Here is a 16,839-nt window from a genome sequence, read left to right as displayed (position 1 = left end):
GGTTAGAGACAGTCCCACTTAATTCCTCAACCAAGGATGCTATCATGCCACTGTTCCCATCTTCCTCAAGTATTATGCAGAAATCTGAGTGATGAAAAAAATCCATGCATGGATTCCTCCTGAAATATCTGCTTATATTAACCACTACTGAACTAGTCAAGAGATGAGAAGAATATTGCAGAAAGATTTTTCTCTTAGTACTGCACATGCCATAAAAAATGTTGAAAAAAGATAATAAATGCAAATTTTCTTTTGCTCATTCTCAGGGATTGTAACGTATATTACCACTGCACTGAGGCAGTGATTTAAAAATTAACTGTTCAGTGTTGTTCTCATCTATATACATTTTGCCAGTGCTCCTCACTGACACAGTTAATAATCCCAGTTGTGGAGAACCACGAATCACTTTTATTCACTAACTAAATCCCTAGGTTGGTCATTTTAGTGGCAAAATTATATTCTATCTATGCTAAGAATAAGCTCTTTGTATATGAGCAGTCTCCTTCAACTGAGTTGCACAATGAGCCATTTGGGCAGCAGCCAAAACCAGGCTCTCTCTGTTCAACCCCCAAATTTAAAACAAGGAGATTCCATTGTGCTTAAGGGCCCAGCAGGAATTATGATGCGAAGTCTAAACACTTACATACTTGTTCTGTTTCCTCCTTCCCCACCAAACACTTTAACTCCTTATGGGATGGCACATAGGCAACAATCAAGCATCAAGAAAAGCCTGACCACTAACCTTCACTGCTGGTTCAGCTACACTTTAAGGTTGCATTTAGCTTACTGTCCAGAAAGTAAAAGGAGGAAAAATAAAGAGTACTAAAAAACACATCATCACTGTAATACTTCAACGTCATGGCACGTTAAATGTCTCTTGTCTAGGTCCTTACAGAGGGAATCAATATTTTAATTTGAATGTAGAGCTTTTTGAATATTTCTGTTTTTTTTTTTTTTTTTTTTTTTTTTTTTTTTTTTTTTACATGCCATGAATATAAAAATAATTTTGGTTAATATTAACTCTATTTTATGCAAGCTATTCACATTCTGGTGATAAAAGACCATATAAAAGTATTATTATTTGTACTAATTTTCTGGGAGCATTAATAAAAATATATATTTATTGAAAATCATGGAGGTAATTAATTTAAATATCCTTAACATATTTTAAGTATGCTAAAGTTCTATCCAATAGTTGTTGAAGTCAATGGAAAGATTATTATTTTCTTCAATATTTTTTAAGCCAGACTGCAAGACTGCAAAGTAAAAACACATAGTGAATGTAAGCAGCAAATTATCTCATAGTGAAATAAAACTCGAGCACACAACTAAGACCAGACTTGTGCATCACATAACCTGACTGAGCTCACCATTGCATAGTTCAGTTTACTACCTGCATTTAAGGAATAAAGCGTAACATTAGTATGTTTTTTGTTATTGTTGTTTTTTTCCCATCAGCAAATTCAGGGCTTTCACGAGAAGTAGAGTATTCTTGACAAGCTCGGATACCAGCAAGATAAACACAAAATCTGGTCATAATTTCTGGTTGTTCTTTGTTACTTCCAGATTGGGGACAATTTCTACCTTCATGTTCTGGATAATTGGCTGATTTCTCAAAAGAGACCTCTGTACAGCTTATTTTCTGAACAGCATGTTGAATCACAATTTTGCTGCTATCAAGGAAATGCATTTTCTGACTATTCCAAGGCATAAATTATATGTCTGGTTTGTGACTCGTGGCTAGCAGCCTTCCCCCTCATTCTAGGCTCTTGTTAATTTAGGAAATGTACACCCTCCTACATTTGCTTCTATTGCTTTCAAAAAAGATCTGTAATAGAATCCTATTGGAAGACTAATTTGCTACCTAGCTATTGCATTATAGCTTTACAAAGAAAAGAACTAATGCACTCAAACTTATAGGCCCAATTTACAAGGGTTTTGTGAAAATTTGTATGCAACTTCAGGTTTCGTAATTCTTTCACTTTCTCATGCCTCAGTTAAACTAACCTCCCTGGATCAGAAGCTGAGATTTTATTATTATTTTTTTTTATCCTAAGCTTGAATAGTGTGGAGGGGCTTTACCTAAAAAAAGACAATAAATGATTTAACATTCGCCAAAGAATACCCAATGGAAATGCTGCCCATTGGGTTCTGTCTCTCAAGTGACAGTCTTGAACAAAACAAATCCCACCTCCTACTGTTTTCCCTAAAATACTCCTTGTCTCTGAAACTCTTTACTAATTTAAAACGTTAAAAAATATCAACAACTCACTAGTAAAATTGCAGCTCCTCTCGCTAAAACTCTCACACTGCTCTTTCAAATGTCTGTTGCCATAACGCTGCAGGCTCTTCTCTGATCATCTCTGCCAAATTAAGCATTAGCAGGTTGGACCAGCATTTGAATGCAGAACCTGCAACCAACATGCTCTGTAAGTTGTATTAGGAGGCACACAGCCCTCACTGCCCAACCTTACCAAAATAACGCTGGATGTCATCCCATTGTTGGAGGTGGTGTTTCTCCACATGAGACAGTGGAGCTTCAAAAGAAGTCTTCTATCTTCTAATAAACATGTACAAATCTATTTTATACACATGGATAAATAAATCTCTTTTGATGTATGTTTACACATATGTACAATACACAGAATCAATGCAGAAACATGGACTTGTTCAAAACTGCAATGATCACCCATGTTTTAGCTGACAGATAGGAGGGATAAAAAGACATGCGCTAATAGCTAGGGTAAAGAAGTGGTAGACGGAGGCAGATATTCTGGAAGGACAAATCAAATGTTCATATCACGTAACTTGTGATACACAACTAGTAGTAAGATCCATGAGAAAAACAGAAGGTTTTTTTGTTGTTGTTGTTGTTGTTTGTTTTTTTTTGTTTGTTTGTTTGTTTTTGTTTTTTTGGTCCTCCTCCTCTGACTGGTCAGCTTTCTTTGGCCAGGTTTTAATATCCCTAACTTTAGAGAAGTCTTAAAATAGTTGCCAGTTGCTGAGTCTTTAAATCATCCAAACAGCAGTGGTGGTATTCCCTGCCTTGACAATCCCTTCCCTGGGTTACCGTTCAAGCAAATGGGGACGGAATGATAATCAAGTATGGACACTATGTCTGGGAATAAAATAAAAGAAAAGAGACACTATTTCCTGAGATCTGTTATTCCCAACCTTCCCTTTGCCACAGTAGTCTCTACCTTACCTCCCACCCTGGATCTTTCAGAACCATGGTGGCCACCCCTTGAGATGATGTTCAGAAGCAGAGGCAGCCCAGCTGTGGATGTGCCCCTTGTGCCCATCACAGACCATGCCACTTGACCTTGCTGGGCAGTGCTTTGTTTTGTCCTACTCCCACTGTGAGCAACGAGAATAAGCGAGATGGATGCAGTTTGCTGTGTGCACCAGGCCTTGAACCTCATCCACAGAGAAACATCCATTCATCTCAAAACGGAACAGCGCTTCAAACTGAACATATAGTACATTCCTCCTCATCTCATGACCTCTTTATTTTATCCTAGAGTACACATGAATAAAACCCTGAGTTCAGTTTTGCAATTGCTTAAGAATACAAATCACTACTTATCCACTCAGATTCACATCCACCTCTTGATTTGTTCCTAGGAAACTGTAGTGTGGCAGGTTCTTAGCAATGCAGAACTTACAAAGGAAACACCAGTCTTAGCACTTTGTTCCTTTCCCAGTGTAAAAAACAGAGGCAAGACCTAGCTTTCATATTCAGTCTTGGTTCTTTTTGTTCTGTGAATTTAAGACATATAACTACTTATGCATGCAATTTCCTCTTAATTTATGTATTTCACAACTTATCATTACAATGTATTTTTAGCACAGTAATACATTATGCTTTGCTGAAATCCACAGATCCCCAAACTTCCTCTCTAAGCAGGTGAAAAGCAATAAAGTTTCTGTGTTTATTGTTTATAAATTAAATTACCTTCAGAAATTTACCAGAATAATTTTTTGCTTTGTGGTTTTCCAGTTTTTGATCACACATGTATATTTTGTACATGCCTGGTGCAAATGTAAAATGTAGAAATGTAGAAAAAATGTAGAATGAGATATTATCATTCCTATGATACAATAGATACCTGTTGGGAGGTACATTTCTAGTTCCTTACTCACAACTGAGTGCTGATTTGCATATCACTCTACCACCTATTGAAATCCAAATGACCTCCAATATGAAGAAAAATGTTTGTATGACCTGCAGGAAGTCTCAACAAAATCACTTCACAGTAACTTATTCTTTCCACTAATTAAAGGTGCTAAAATGTACTCCAATGCAGAAATAGTGCCTTGATTAGATTTTTATAAAAACAACAACAACAAAACACAAACAAACTCTCCAACTGCACAATCCCTATTTAGCTGAATAAGTCTCCCAGCCTATAATTATTAGACACCGTTTGATAATAATGCCAGTCTTTCCTCCTCCTTTTCTGGTGATTTTCAAAGAGCCCTCATCCTCCCTACAGCTGCTAACAATGTGAAATGGAAAGATGAAGTGGTGGCCTTTCAATGGATGTCACTGATTGGGAGGAGAAAGAGATATGGAAATTTACATTCTGATGAATTCTTCAGGGAATGTCTTACAGAAAATCAAAGCAGCAGAAATCATAAAGGGGGACATCCCTCGGTGATGAAAACCTCAGGCAGCAAAGCTCCTTAGAGAGAATAAGACTTGTCATAAGTCCCTTTCACACTCTTGTTATGGTCCCCAAGGATTCAGACACTCTCCCAGAAGACTTCTTTGGATAGTTATGATTGCAAAAGAAAGCTTATGGACTCATTATTTATAGAGAGGACTTCAGTTTTAACTACTCAGGTATATTTTTTTCTTAAAAATAAAAGGACTAAGTGTTATTTTTGAAGGTACAACCCCACTTGTAGAGGTATCAGCTGCACATCTATTGTGGGACTTTACTGTGTATATAGAGGAAGAAAACTTTAACAGGACTGTAATCAAAATTCCTGATTCTGCCAATGAAATGCTGGGTGGAGCACTCAGTTTGCTCTTCTGCAATATGTTGATTTGGAAGCTTGGTGTATTCAAGAGTGTGAGTACCAATGCAGATGTGACATTTCCCAAAGGTGACGAGTAGTTTTATTTATAGTTGCAAAATACATTCAGGTAAAAAGACATTCTAAAAATGTAAAGCATAACAAAGCCATTTACCTTATAGGGTTCCCCAAAGAGGTTAAAACCTGAAGCAAAGAGATCTTCATCTTGCTGGACTTCTTGGTTTCTTCTCTCCCATTCTTTCCGCTTAAGTGCACTCCGGTCTTGCTCATAGTGACTGAGGAAGAGAAAGACAAAAAGATGGTATATTATTTTCCCCATCATTTAGTTACATGATCATTACTATCAGTAAGAACAGCAAAACCTTAGCAACTATGTAGCTCCTGAGGATAATTCTGAGAGAAAGAAAGAAAAAGCCACTACATGATTTTCCTAAATGTAAATTTGGAGTCATAATACTATATGAAATTGGGTAATAGAAACTATTCAGTACACTTCCAAAATGAAAACAGACAGAATGTATTTCTTCAAATTAACGGAATGTTATGCACAAGAATAATACAAATTTTGACACATTCGTATGAACAGTCTGCAGAATATATGAACATACACACATACATAACCATGTGCACGTACACCTACGGAGACCGTCTTTGTGCAAAGAAAGCAAAAGTGAAGTCAAGGAAGCACTGCAATGTCTTCAAATCCAACTAACTGTGTAACACTTGTCTCTATCCATCCCTACGCTCTAGTTCAGCCTTGTGTGATTTTGACTACCTAATTTTGTCCCATGCACTCGTTAAAATTTATGTAAGGCTTCACTGTGAGTGTTAAGGGTGTTTTAAAAAGGGTTTCTCTAGCCATCTCCAAGAAGAGACTTTAGGGAAGTTGATTCTAGCAGCAGAGAGTCCTACACCCAAACAAACAAACAGGAAAGGATCTATCGCCTCAGCACAGCAATGGTGAGTGGCACTTATCTGTACGTCAGCTTACTCTGTGCACCTGCCAGACCTAGCTGACAAGCTGTGAGATCACACTCACTTCTCCCCTGAATAGCACTGAAGTACTTTGGTCTCTTAGCTTTGCAAACTACCTCCTGCTCCTCTGAGGGAAAAGATATAATTAAAACCCTGTAGGGGAGGGGAGGGCAGGAAAGAAAAGAGGAAAGGAAGAGATGCATGCTTCAACTTGCACTGACAACCCCTCACATGACAAGCATTAAGGGACACTTCTGTGCTTTCAACCCATATTTGATTTGTTATGAGGCTTTTGGCTCTACTTTGTGTCAGTTAATTAGCTACCAAATTCCAGATGACAATTTGAATAGCAGGTTTAGTACATGCACCGATGTCATCTGCTGTAAGCAATACCTCCCTGACAGACTCCGGACATGCACATGCACACGCCCATGCCCGTCCCGTATGTACAGATGCATACATACAGATGGACATATTACATATGTAACAAAGAACATTTAATTCTCCTGTCTCTGGTGAGAATGAATTAAACCTCTATAGAGCTCCACTGCACTTGGAAGATAACCAAATTTCTACAACTTTTGCCTTTTTAGCTCAGCATGATGTTGTATTGAAAGCTTCACACCGAGAGATATAATGAGGAATGAACTGCACAGTGATGAGGTTTTAACAGTGTATAAAGTCACTGATTTCTGAGTGAAACCACAATTACTAATTTGAAGCACCAGCTAATTAAAACCACAGCTATGTATTTAGCCTCTTGTTATACCTACTGCAGTTTATAATTATGAGGACCTCTTTATCTACTCAATTAAAGTTCTTATGATTCAGGCAGGTTGTGTTTGAACCTGCAAGCCCTGCAGAGAGCACAGGAAAGCATATGTCTGTTTCCTGATGACTCCCTGTATCGTTACACTCACACGCTTGTTTTTGTACAGGGAGGGAAAGAAAAAAGCCCAGACAAATGCTGCAGTGAAATCCTTAAATCAAAAATATGAATTAATAACCGGTATAAGCAACTCAAGATCACTCAGGTTTGAATTGCATAACGCTCGAGTATGGCTCAGAAACAACGCAAAGCCACCTCCACAGGCTGAGCTGAATGATTGCCATCCACCTTTTCCTTCCACGGGTGAGAAGTCTGTGAAGATGCCACATAAAGCCCCGACGTGGTGACATCGCTGCCTCACATCCATGGAGCTCACCACTACCAAGCTCCAGAACATTCCTGTAATCATTCGTGGTGTTTTTGCAAAAGCTAATAGTGCTATTTATGGGTTTCCTGAGGGGGAGCAAAGTGAAATTGTTGTAACCACTGGTCACTTTACTACAGTACCTGCTCACTAAAAGGTAAAGAGGAGGACACGACTCTCTCTTCCTGCCATGTCTCCGTATCAGGCCTGAAGTCCACAGGTATGGGAGTAAGGAAACAAAAATCTCATGGGAGATCTTCCCAGTGACTTCTTTGGCAGCCTCGCCTATAGATGGTGCAATTCTTGCACAAAGAGCAGGTCATGAAGTGAGGAGCCCAATCTCACCTGCAGCAGTCACTCAAGCTGGTGGATCTACTGAAAGCAGGGTATTAGAGCCTTCACGAGTAATCTTTTCTTATGGGAGCAGGCGCATCCCAGGCACTGCCACTTCAGAAAGAATTATTTATGAAAATTAGAGCTGCATTTTACAGCCTTACAATGGCAACCCAGTCCCAGTATTTCCAGGTGAAATCCTGCACCCACTCAGATCAGACTGAACACGGATCACAGAATCACAGATCACAGGCTTCAGCACAGAACAGATCTCATCTTTCATGTGAGGCTTCAGCACTTTAAATACAAGCTGGCTCTGGTCTCAAGCATGCAGAGTATTTAGGGAACCAAGTGGAGGCCTTATGCCACGTCTTAACTGAGAAAAAGCAGCAAAGGCTTTAAGACTCTCCATACAAGTTTTGTGACACATTACAAAACCACTAATTCAAAAACGAGAAAGCAGTGGTAACTCAAAATGGTACAATCGCTTTAAAAGGCATTATATTAAACTAAGACAGTATTTACAATTTTAACAGGAAAGGTTAAAAAACACATACACACACACACACACAAAAAGCACAGTATTTTCTAACACAACATACTTAGGTATCTCTCAGTGCACATCTTTCTGAAAGACAGATTCTCCATGCACCCAAGAGACGAGCACAAAGGGGCATCTCATGCCCCAGATCCCAATGACATTTGCAGACTATCAAACTGAGCATCCATATTACCACAGAAGCAAAACCCTAAGTGAATTGCTGCCTCTAAATCAATCCAAATCTTTCTCATAAACTGTCTTTTGAGGAAAAAAAATAATAAAAAAATGAAGGTTTGTTTCAAACTTTCAACTCCTACAGTTACCCCACAGCCCTAAGTGTACAAAGACTACACAAAAGCAAGTGGTTGCTCATCCTGTCAGGTCAATTGCTTGGTTTATTTCTCTGCAAATGCATTTGTGCTATGCAAAAGCTTGACATGGCACTGATTGTGGCTGTGGAAAGTCAAATATGATAAAATCATACACAGATTAGGATAACTTTTTTAGGTTCCTTGTGATCCAAAGAGAAATGCTGATTAGATCACAAGGTTGCAGAGCACTGAGAACCTAGTGGGATGTTCTCCAGAAACTCTTAATGCAGCCACAAGGCAATCTCTGGGACTCGTGTTTAATATAAAGCCTAACTAATGTTCTGTGAAATACGGATATATGATTAGTGGTGAAGGTGTCAGTGAAACTGTAGTCAGATACCACGAGGAACAGCAGAGTTCAGGCTGTCTCATTAGTATGAGAAATACTTCATGACTCCTCTAATGCCAGGAGAGTAGGAAATCACAAATACACAGTTTTGTAAACATTTAAAAAAGAGATTTAGAAGGAAACAGCTGGAGGCTGTGATACTCATTGTATCTGAGAGGGCCAGTTCCCTAGATACAGCTATTAGGTAACAACGCAGTTTAAATACATGAGCTTTATTGTTTTGTTACCACTTATTAGATTAATAATTGAATTAGAATGGGGAAGCCCGTACATAAATCTGCGAAGACCGGGAATGGTGAGCAATAAGAATGCAACAAAGTACACGAGACTACTGCTCTAAAAATTACCTGTGTGCTGGGTATGGCAGAAAGGATGGGAACAGCAACACTATCGCTCTGCTTTAACATCAACATGAGCTGCAAATGCATTTCAAATAAAGGCGTACTTAATCCTTTAAAATCAGACCAGCATACGTTCATTTGTCATTTTTCTCAGCAACAGACACCCTCCGGGAGGGCGGTGAGCCGATGTGCTGTGACAGGCCAGGTGCTCAGCCCGGTGTACCCACAGCGCCAGCAAGGCCCAGGGAGCTGCACCCTTCAGCCCGCGATGGTGACAGGGACGTGGGCGACAGGCAGAGAGGGGGAGAGGCTGGCTGGTGAGGAAGGAGGTTGCAGCAAGTGCTTGTCTTTTGCCATAGGTTTTGGACTGGAAGCTAAAAACAGATCTGATTATAAGAGATGGAAGTCAGACATGCACGGTCAAAAAGAGATCTGGAAGTAGAATAAAAATTTGGGCACTGGAAAGGACAGTGCAAGCATCTGCAGGGAAAGTAAGGAGATGCGGTGCAAATGATCTGGAGGTAAACGAAAAAAAAAAAAAACACACAAAAACAAACAAAAAAAACATTCAGGACATTGCAAAAGAGCTAGAGGTTAAGGGAAGAGTTAGAAGGAAAGCCAAAGAAGTAAGATGAACAGCTAAAGGCTGAGACCCGGCATTTGGGGTTTGTCTTCAAAGATGCAGTAACTAAAGCCACAAGGTAGTCTCCCAAAGCGTGGAAGACTAGGAAAGACAGACAAGCCTGACAGAGAGGAGAAAGGAGAAGAAAGAAGTCAGACCAGACAAGTTTGAAGGAATAGTCACTGTGACATGGGAAAAAAAAAAAAAGAAAAAAAAAAAAAAAAGAGAGAATGATCAAATATCTAATGTTGCAGAAAAATCATGAATGAGAACAGAACACCGCTCTGTTGATTCAGACAAAACAACAAAAGTGCAATAGGGAAAGAATCAATAAAAAGCTGGAGCAGAGAGGCTTTATAGTAGTGACAGACTACATGCTGGAGGATAAATGCATAACGTTAGAGAAAAACAGCATTTATCCACAAGTTAGGGAAGTAGTTTCTTTAAATATTGAAAGCAGCAATGTCTGAATTCACAAAAATGCACACTGATCAAATCAAATATTCTCCTGTAATAGTGCTCTCCCCTCTGCCTTAAAATATCAGGTTAGCCTAAATGATGAAAGAAGCTCTCAAACTGAAATGTTTGTCATTTGTGGAAACAAGAAATAAACAAAAGCTTCTAAACTAAGACACGGTGAATATAAAATGGAATAAATTTAAGAACTCAAAGTCCCTTTCCAAGGTTATTTCTTCACAGTTCTCACTCTTGGACAGAATTGTTCTCTGCCACAAGTGCTCTGGAGGTTGGTGAGGTAAAACCAGAAACTGGACTTCCTCAAATATTCATATGCCTGAGCAAGGCATTAAACAGCCCAGATGAAAAATCACTCGTGAACATTTTTGATTTATGTGAGAAATCTAGCTCAGGTCAATGAGAATATTCCCATGCTTAAAATACGCGCTTGGCTGCTTTTCCACACCAGGGCAATTCTTTTTCAATGTGAGTAAAAATGTAAGGCAAAAAGCAGTCACCTGATAGCCCAGCAAGGTGAAAGTCTACCTCTAGCAAACGCATTACAGTAGCAATTCCCCTCTACATTAGTCCAGATTTATCTCAACATTACTTCATTGATTTCATGTAAAACCAGAGTACCACAAGATCGTACAAAGGAAGGAGAACAGGTTTCTGAGTGTACTCAGATTCTCCCAGTATACTCTGTGGTATTTCATCATTCCAAATGAAAAAATCTGCCTGAGGTCTTAAATTTTATTACAATTCTTAACATATATTTAGTAAACGAGGGGAATTTCAAAACCTGATCTTTAAGCAAAAATATGGTTAACTTACCGCATCTTCCCTGCCCATCTGAAGGCTTTGTTTCACTTAACGATAAATGTCATGAGCAGTACCCACGTAAAATGGCAAAATTCTTCTTAATCTGTTTAGTGGCACTGCTCTTGCATCTTTGTCCTGGCAATTTTACTACTTAACAGAGACCAATCAGGCCACCATAGAATAGCTTTACACTTCTCTCAATCTTTCTTATTTAACATTTGCTTTAATGTTGTGTTCTTCTTCATTGCATGAATAGTTACTCTAAGTATCTAATGCTGAACATATCTATCATCATACTTCAAGATAAATGATTTATTTTAAAATACAGAATATTCTGTCTTTGATGTTCAACAGTTCTGTATAAGAAACACTTGAGATGGTCACTGGTTATCTATCCACATGAGCTAAATCTTTTAACAATTTGCATTAAAAACAATGCCATTCCCATAGCCCGTTAGATAAAGAATACAGAAGATTAAAGCCTCCGAACAAAATAACACCCAAGAGACCCCTAGGCAATTTATGGAAATTTAAACTAGAAGGCTAAGGGTTTGGCTTATATTTATCACATTCTTCATTCTTTTTAGCTATTTTTCCCCCTAAGTATCTAGAAAATGTTATTGTCACTCAATTTCTCCTCTTTTTGGCATTATGCATCCCCAAACCTTTCCTTAACATGAATTTGGAAGGAACAGTTCTGGGGGAATGGATGGCAGAGATAAGTTCCTGAATAGTAAGCGTATAAAGAACAGATGAGGTTTCAAAGGGGAGCATTTATTGTTTCCTGTATCATAGCACATTGTCTTTCGATATGATTAGTTATCAGTCTGAGTTATCAAAAACTGGGATGAAATAAAGCGCTTACGCAGTTATGCTTCATTGATGTCAGCTAGGGGAGCATGAAAATCTCCATGAAGTTGGGTAATTGATGTGTAAATCAGAGCTCAATCACTCTGTAATAGAAATGGTCCCACTGAAAGTATGGTTGTTGAACAGTATTGCAGAGGGGTGGGAAAGAAAAAGAGAAACAGAATCAAGATAAGACTTATTTATTAAAAATGATAATAAGTGGCAATTTACACAATTTTCTCTTCGAGAGAGAAGCGCTGTCAGATACATTTACATGCAAGCTGCAGACCACTGTGTTTGGATATTCTTATTCGGCAATAATTAACTGTTTCTGTTTTATTAAAATGCTCGGGGACACTGTTAGGGATATTTAAAAAGCAAATTAAATGAACATGTTCATGCTTTGAAAGGCTACACGTGTAAACGACATCAGTGATTGTAATTTGGTTAACAATGTGTGTTCAAGGTATGTTTTGGAGTTCTATTACAGTCCTCTTGTCAGTTCAGATTTGTACTAAGGGAAACAAAAGCAAAACTGAAGGAAAAGAGAAAAAGGAATGTGAAAAGAAAAATGGCTATAATATAAACACAACTCCAAAAGGACATTAAAAGACAAACAGTCATTATAGAACATCAATCACATAAAATAGCTTTGCAACATACTATATTTCTAAGAGTAAATACCCGATATGTAAATATCTAGTTAGGGTATATATATATATATATAATTTTTTTTTGTATTTTTTATTGTTTTTTCTGTTGTTAGCTTGTTTGTTGTTTAATAAATGAATGAACACTAAGGTATTCTTACCAGCTTAGCAAAAAACACCTTGAATCCACTATGTTAGTCATGGTTTACTCTAAACTGCTAATAACCTATAGCAAACTCACATAAAGGTGAGATTTATGACTATTTTTGGCACCAAATGAATTATATTCAGGACACTGGACCTGTATCAGGAAGCTCTATTAGATGGGTAATGTCCTGTGACTGTAAGGGGACTCTGATAGCTTGTAGTAGGGGGGTTGGACAGGGAAGGAGGTTCCACCTGAATTCTGAATTTCACTTCATTGCACTCAAGAGTTTAACAGAATATGGCAGTCATTTTTACACCTCCCCCCACACTCCCCTTTTTTTAAGGTTCTGTTGATTGCTTCTGGTATTTGAAGTTTCTTCAAAATTCACTGATGGCAATGAAGCCATTAGGCATTTGCCAAAGTATATGCTGTAATTCAAAAACATTTCAAAGCACATCTCCTAACAGCTTCATAGCTTCCACCATGCTTCTACATTGTTCTACGTATTAATCTGTTACTGATAAAAACAGATTTGTTTAGTTGCATGCTGTGCGTTATTCTTTATACACATCAACAGTAAATGTGGCACGGTACTATTACATGGAGTACATGTATTACACCAAAGGAATAACAATAATTTGATGCAATTAAAGATCTTTTAACAAAGCCGTTTACTGTCTGTTTTTCCTTTGGTTGGATACCTCAAATTGTTAATTAAAAATGTGCTACTAAGTTTCTTCTGGTTATACATGCACCATTTTCAAAGAACAAAATACATTTTAATATATGGAAATAGAAAGTCCATATTGTGTGGTTGATTATCACTTAATGTATACAGGCTGCACCCCTTATATTTGCACTGAAAACCATTTGGAACGCTACTTTTGTCTTTACCTCCATTTTATAACTAAAATTTTTCTTTAATATTGCTACTTAAAACTTTTCTAGGTACCTGTAGGATGTATCCTTACAAATTGAGTCCTTATATTTTCCAAGTATTTTCCTGAAATGTTGGCAATGATATGCAGTAGACAGCCAGCAGAAATAAATCTAACCTTTTAAAAATGTTACAAAACAATCATTGATTAACACATCCTTTTGGAGACAGATGAATCAGCAGACTCAAATGCTTGAGTATTTTATCACAGAAGTGCTTCCGTGCTACTCCTACAGCTCTAATAAATGCACTCATTTACTAACAGGCACCTCTGCTCCCTTGAGCATTTTCACATGCTGTGCAGCTCTTTAACCACATGTTCTTAAAACTTAACGTGTGCTGAAGAATACCACCACAGGAAAATTAAAAATTCAGGAGGATGACTATTTCATTCATCAATTTTAGATTGAAGGAGAAGTGCACGCAGGCCTTTGTTTATAGTGCATACATACAGACTGATTCAGAGACCCCAATACACAGGCAAGTAGTACTGTAAGCCTAATATAATTTAATTTATTGTTATTTAGGACTCTGGCTAGAGAAATTATTTTCTAATAAATTATTCTTCTCTCAGTTGAAACCCCATATAATTGCCTCCATTTGTTGTAGTAATATCTACTGGAAAGGAAGAGATGGTCAAATAAATTCAAGGTGCTCTCATTTCAAATTCAAGTAAACATGCATTTCAGTGCCGTCATCAATATATTGCCCATCTCAGGCACTAGCAAAACGCAGGAGACACAATGAATTTGTGGCTTCCCGAGACTTACTGGTCATCAGCTTGGAAAGAACCTTGAATATTCAAATCCCAAACTTCAAGCCTTCTTCCACTAGACCTTAAAATGCCTCACAGCAATAAGGTGCCTGTTATACACAGCTTCAGAAAGTATAATATTTTGTAGATATTTTTTTCCTGAATAGACACAGAGTCAGCAGATCAATGGATTACCAGTATCTTTGGCTTCTAGTGAGGAAGATAATCTATAACAAATACCGCTCATGTCTTAGCACACAATGTTTATTTCTCATTAATAAACCAAGTATAAAGTATGACTAAATAATTTAACCAAAGCAGCACAAAGTTCGCCAGCAGTGCTGAGGTTTACATCCTCTCTAAGGGCACAGTTCAACTTCAGCTGATGCTACTGGCAATTTTCCCAGTGATTTCAATGACGGCTGGATGGGACCTAGCCTTTTAATAATGACAAAGAAGCCAGGTCTTTTAACACTGCCAGTTCTAAGCAACAGCAACATTTTTGTACAAACTAGCTATATTCCACATGCTAACAGAAATTCTTTATCCACTGCCAAAAGTTTAAAAACACATGTTTGAAATTTGCCCTTGGATTTGAAAGCTAAAAATGATCACTTAAAAAAATGTAAAATAATTTCTCTTCTTCAGGTAGAGCAAAATCATAACATAATTGTATTTAAACTGACCAAATCTACAACCTCATGTCTGAAATATGATTTTTTTTTAAGGTTGATGTGATACAAATAATAATGCAAGTACTGTAATTTCGAGAGCCAAACAGAAACTGTTTCCCCAATTACGTACTTGAAATTTCACATGTATTATTTACATGAATAAATGATTTCATGAATGACAGGAATGCCACTACAAAGAAAACACGGCCATTTAGGGCCAAATTCCCAGAAGAAAGTAAGACCAAAGCTCTAACCCATTCTGCCTCTTACAATGGCCAACAGCAACGCCTAGCAAACCACCTAGGAACAGAGCAGAGCATTCCAGCAAAATATCACCTCTGCCTTGAGAAATTTTTGACACCCATAGCTAAATGTTAAGTACAAAGGATCTGATATCTATATGTTAACATCCTTAATGCTTTCAAACAGAATATCCTGTTGCAAGGAGTTTCACAGCTCATGCGAAAATTATCACTTTATCTCAAACTAAGTTCACCATTCATACAGGTCCAAAAACCTGATTGATTTAACAATGTTTGCATTTTATCAGATATGTGAGAAGGGAATTCACATTTGTATTTTGGGGCATCTACATTTATTACAAGCAGGTGGACAGGAAGCTCTGGTTCTCTTCAGTCTGCAGAGAATCTCAGACGCGTATTCCACGACACTAACTATATCTTGCATTTTCAAGACCAGACACATGGATTACTGCATCCTGAATAGCAGTTATTTACACTACAAACCCTTTATAAGTACTTTTGTCCCTGCTGCTGTCAATCAGCAAATAAATAATGCTATTTATTTTCATTACATGAAGACAACATGTTATTTAATAAAAGTGCATCCTCTTTGAATTCCTTACCATTAACCATTTGTCTAATAGAAACATACTGTGTAACTTGCAAATATTAAAATGCAATGTTAGCGAGTCATATCCATTGGAGGTTGGCCAGCTCCAGCACATTTCAGTATTTAATAATAAAAAAGTCTAGTGTAAAAATATGTAAACTAGCTTCCATCCTGCTTTAATACTCACTTAACATGAGAAGAAAGTGAATGCGATTTTGTTTAAATATTAAACATTACATTTCTTCTTTTGATTATTAAAGTATTATTAAAGCTAAATGAAAATGTGTTTGCAGCCTCCTTCCTCTGAAGTCTTAAAGGCCATCGTTACCATAATATTTTGTCCCTCTAGCTGGCTTCTTTGGGGGATCTCAAAGCTCTTTACAAATCAGCACAGGTCATGCCAGACTATGCCTGTGGGAAGGAGTAACTACTGATTTCAAGCAAAACAACTGAGGGAATGAAAGTTCAAGTGAGTTGACTAAGGTCATTCAAGAAGCAAGAGACAGCTGTGGGAATTAAACTGAGGCGTCCTGACTCCCAGACATCAAACTTCACCATGAGACCAGCTGTAACTTGCAACCATTCATCCACCACTAAATTCCGAGATGACAACCATCGAGTTGAATTTTAAGTATAACTAACAACACCATCCAGCAAGAAGGAATTATCTTTATGTGCGTTTCCAGAACATTGGGTCATATGCAGTGAGACAGGTTTTCTCCTGCTGAATGTCACTGGGAGAGGTAGGCAAGGATGTTCTTATTACATTTGCTGCAAGGAGGGAGCGTATCAAATGATTTAATTTTGTGTAGTGCCCCACTTACTTTGAAAAACTGATACTGCACAGGGCATAATGACATTAGGTGATTAAAGTACAACAGCACTCAGCTTGCCAGCTTCCTTTTATACCAAGTACCCACAAGTGCTAC

At 37.8% G+C, this 16,839-nt stretch overlaps 1 protein-coding gene across 3 annotated transcripts in view; it reads right to left on the bottom strand.

Annotated features, from left to right (window-relative positions):
- The window catches only part of AFF2 (ALF transcription elongation factor 2), a 326,239-nt gene that overhangs the window by 235,319 nt on the left and 74,081 nt on the right, over window positions 1-16,839 (bottom strand). For all 3 annotated transcript variants that reach the window (XM_082770464.1, XM_082770463.1, XM_082770465.1), the window contains exon 2: window positions 5,198-5,318. In XM_082770464.1, the coding sequence (XP_082626590.1) occupies window positions 5,198-5,318 (121 nt within the window). The remainder of the gene's footprint in view (window positions 1-5,197; window positions 5,319-16,839) is intronic.

The sequence above is a fragment of the Aythya marila genome (genome assembly GCF_965140915.1).
Source record: "Aythya marila genome assembly, chromosome: 13".
NCBI classification, from domain to species: domain Eukaryota; kingdom Metazoa; phylum Chordata; class Aves; order Anseriformes; family Anatidae; genus Aythya; species Aythya marila.
The sequence above is the reverse complement of the archived record's forward strand: the minus strand, read 5'-3'. Positions and strand labels throughout refer to the sequence as shown.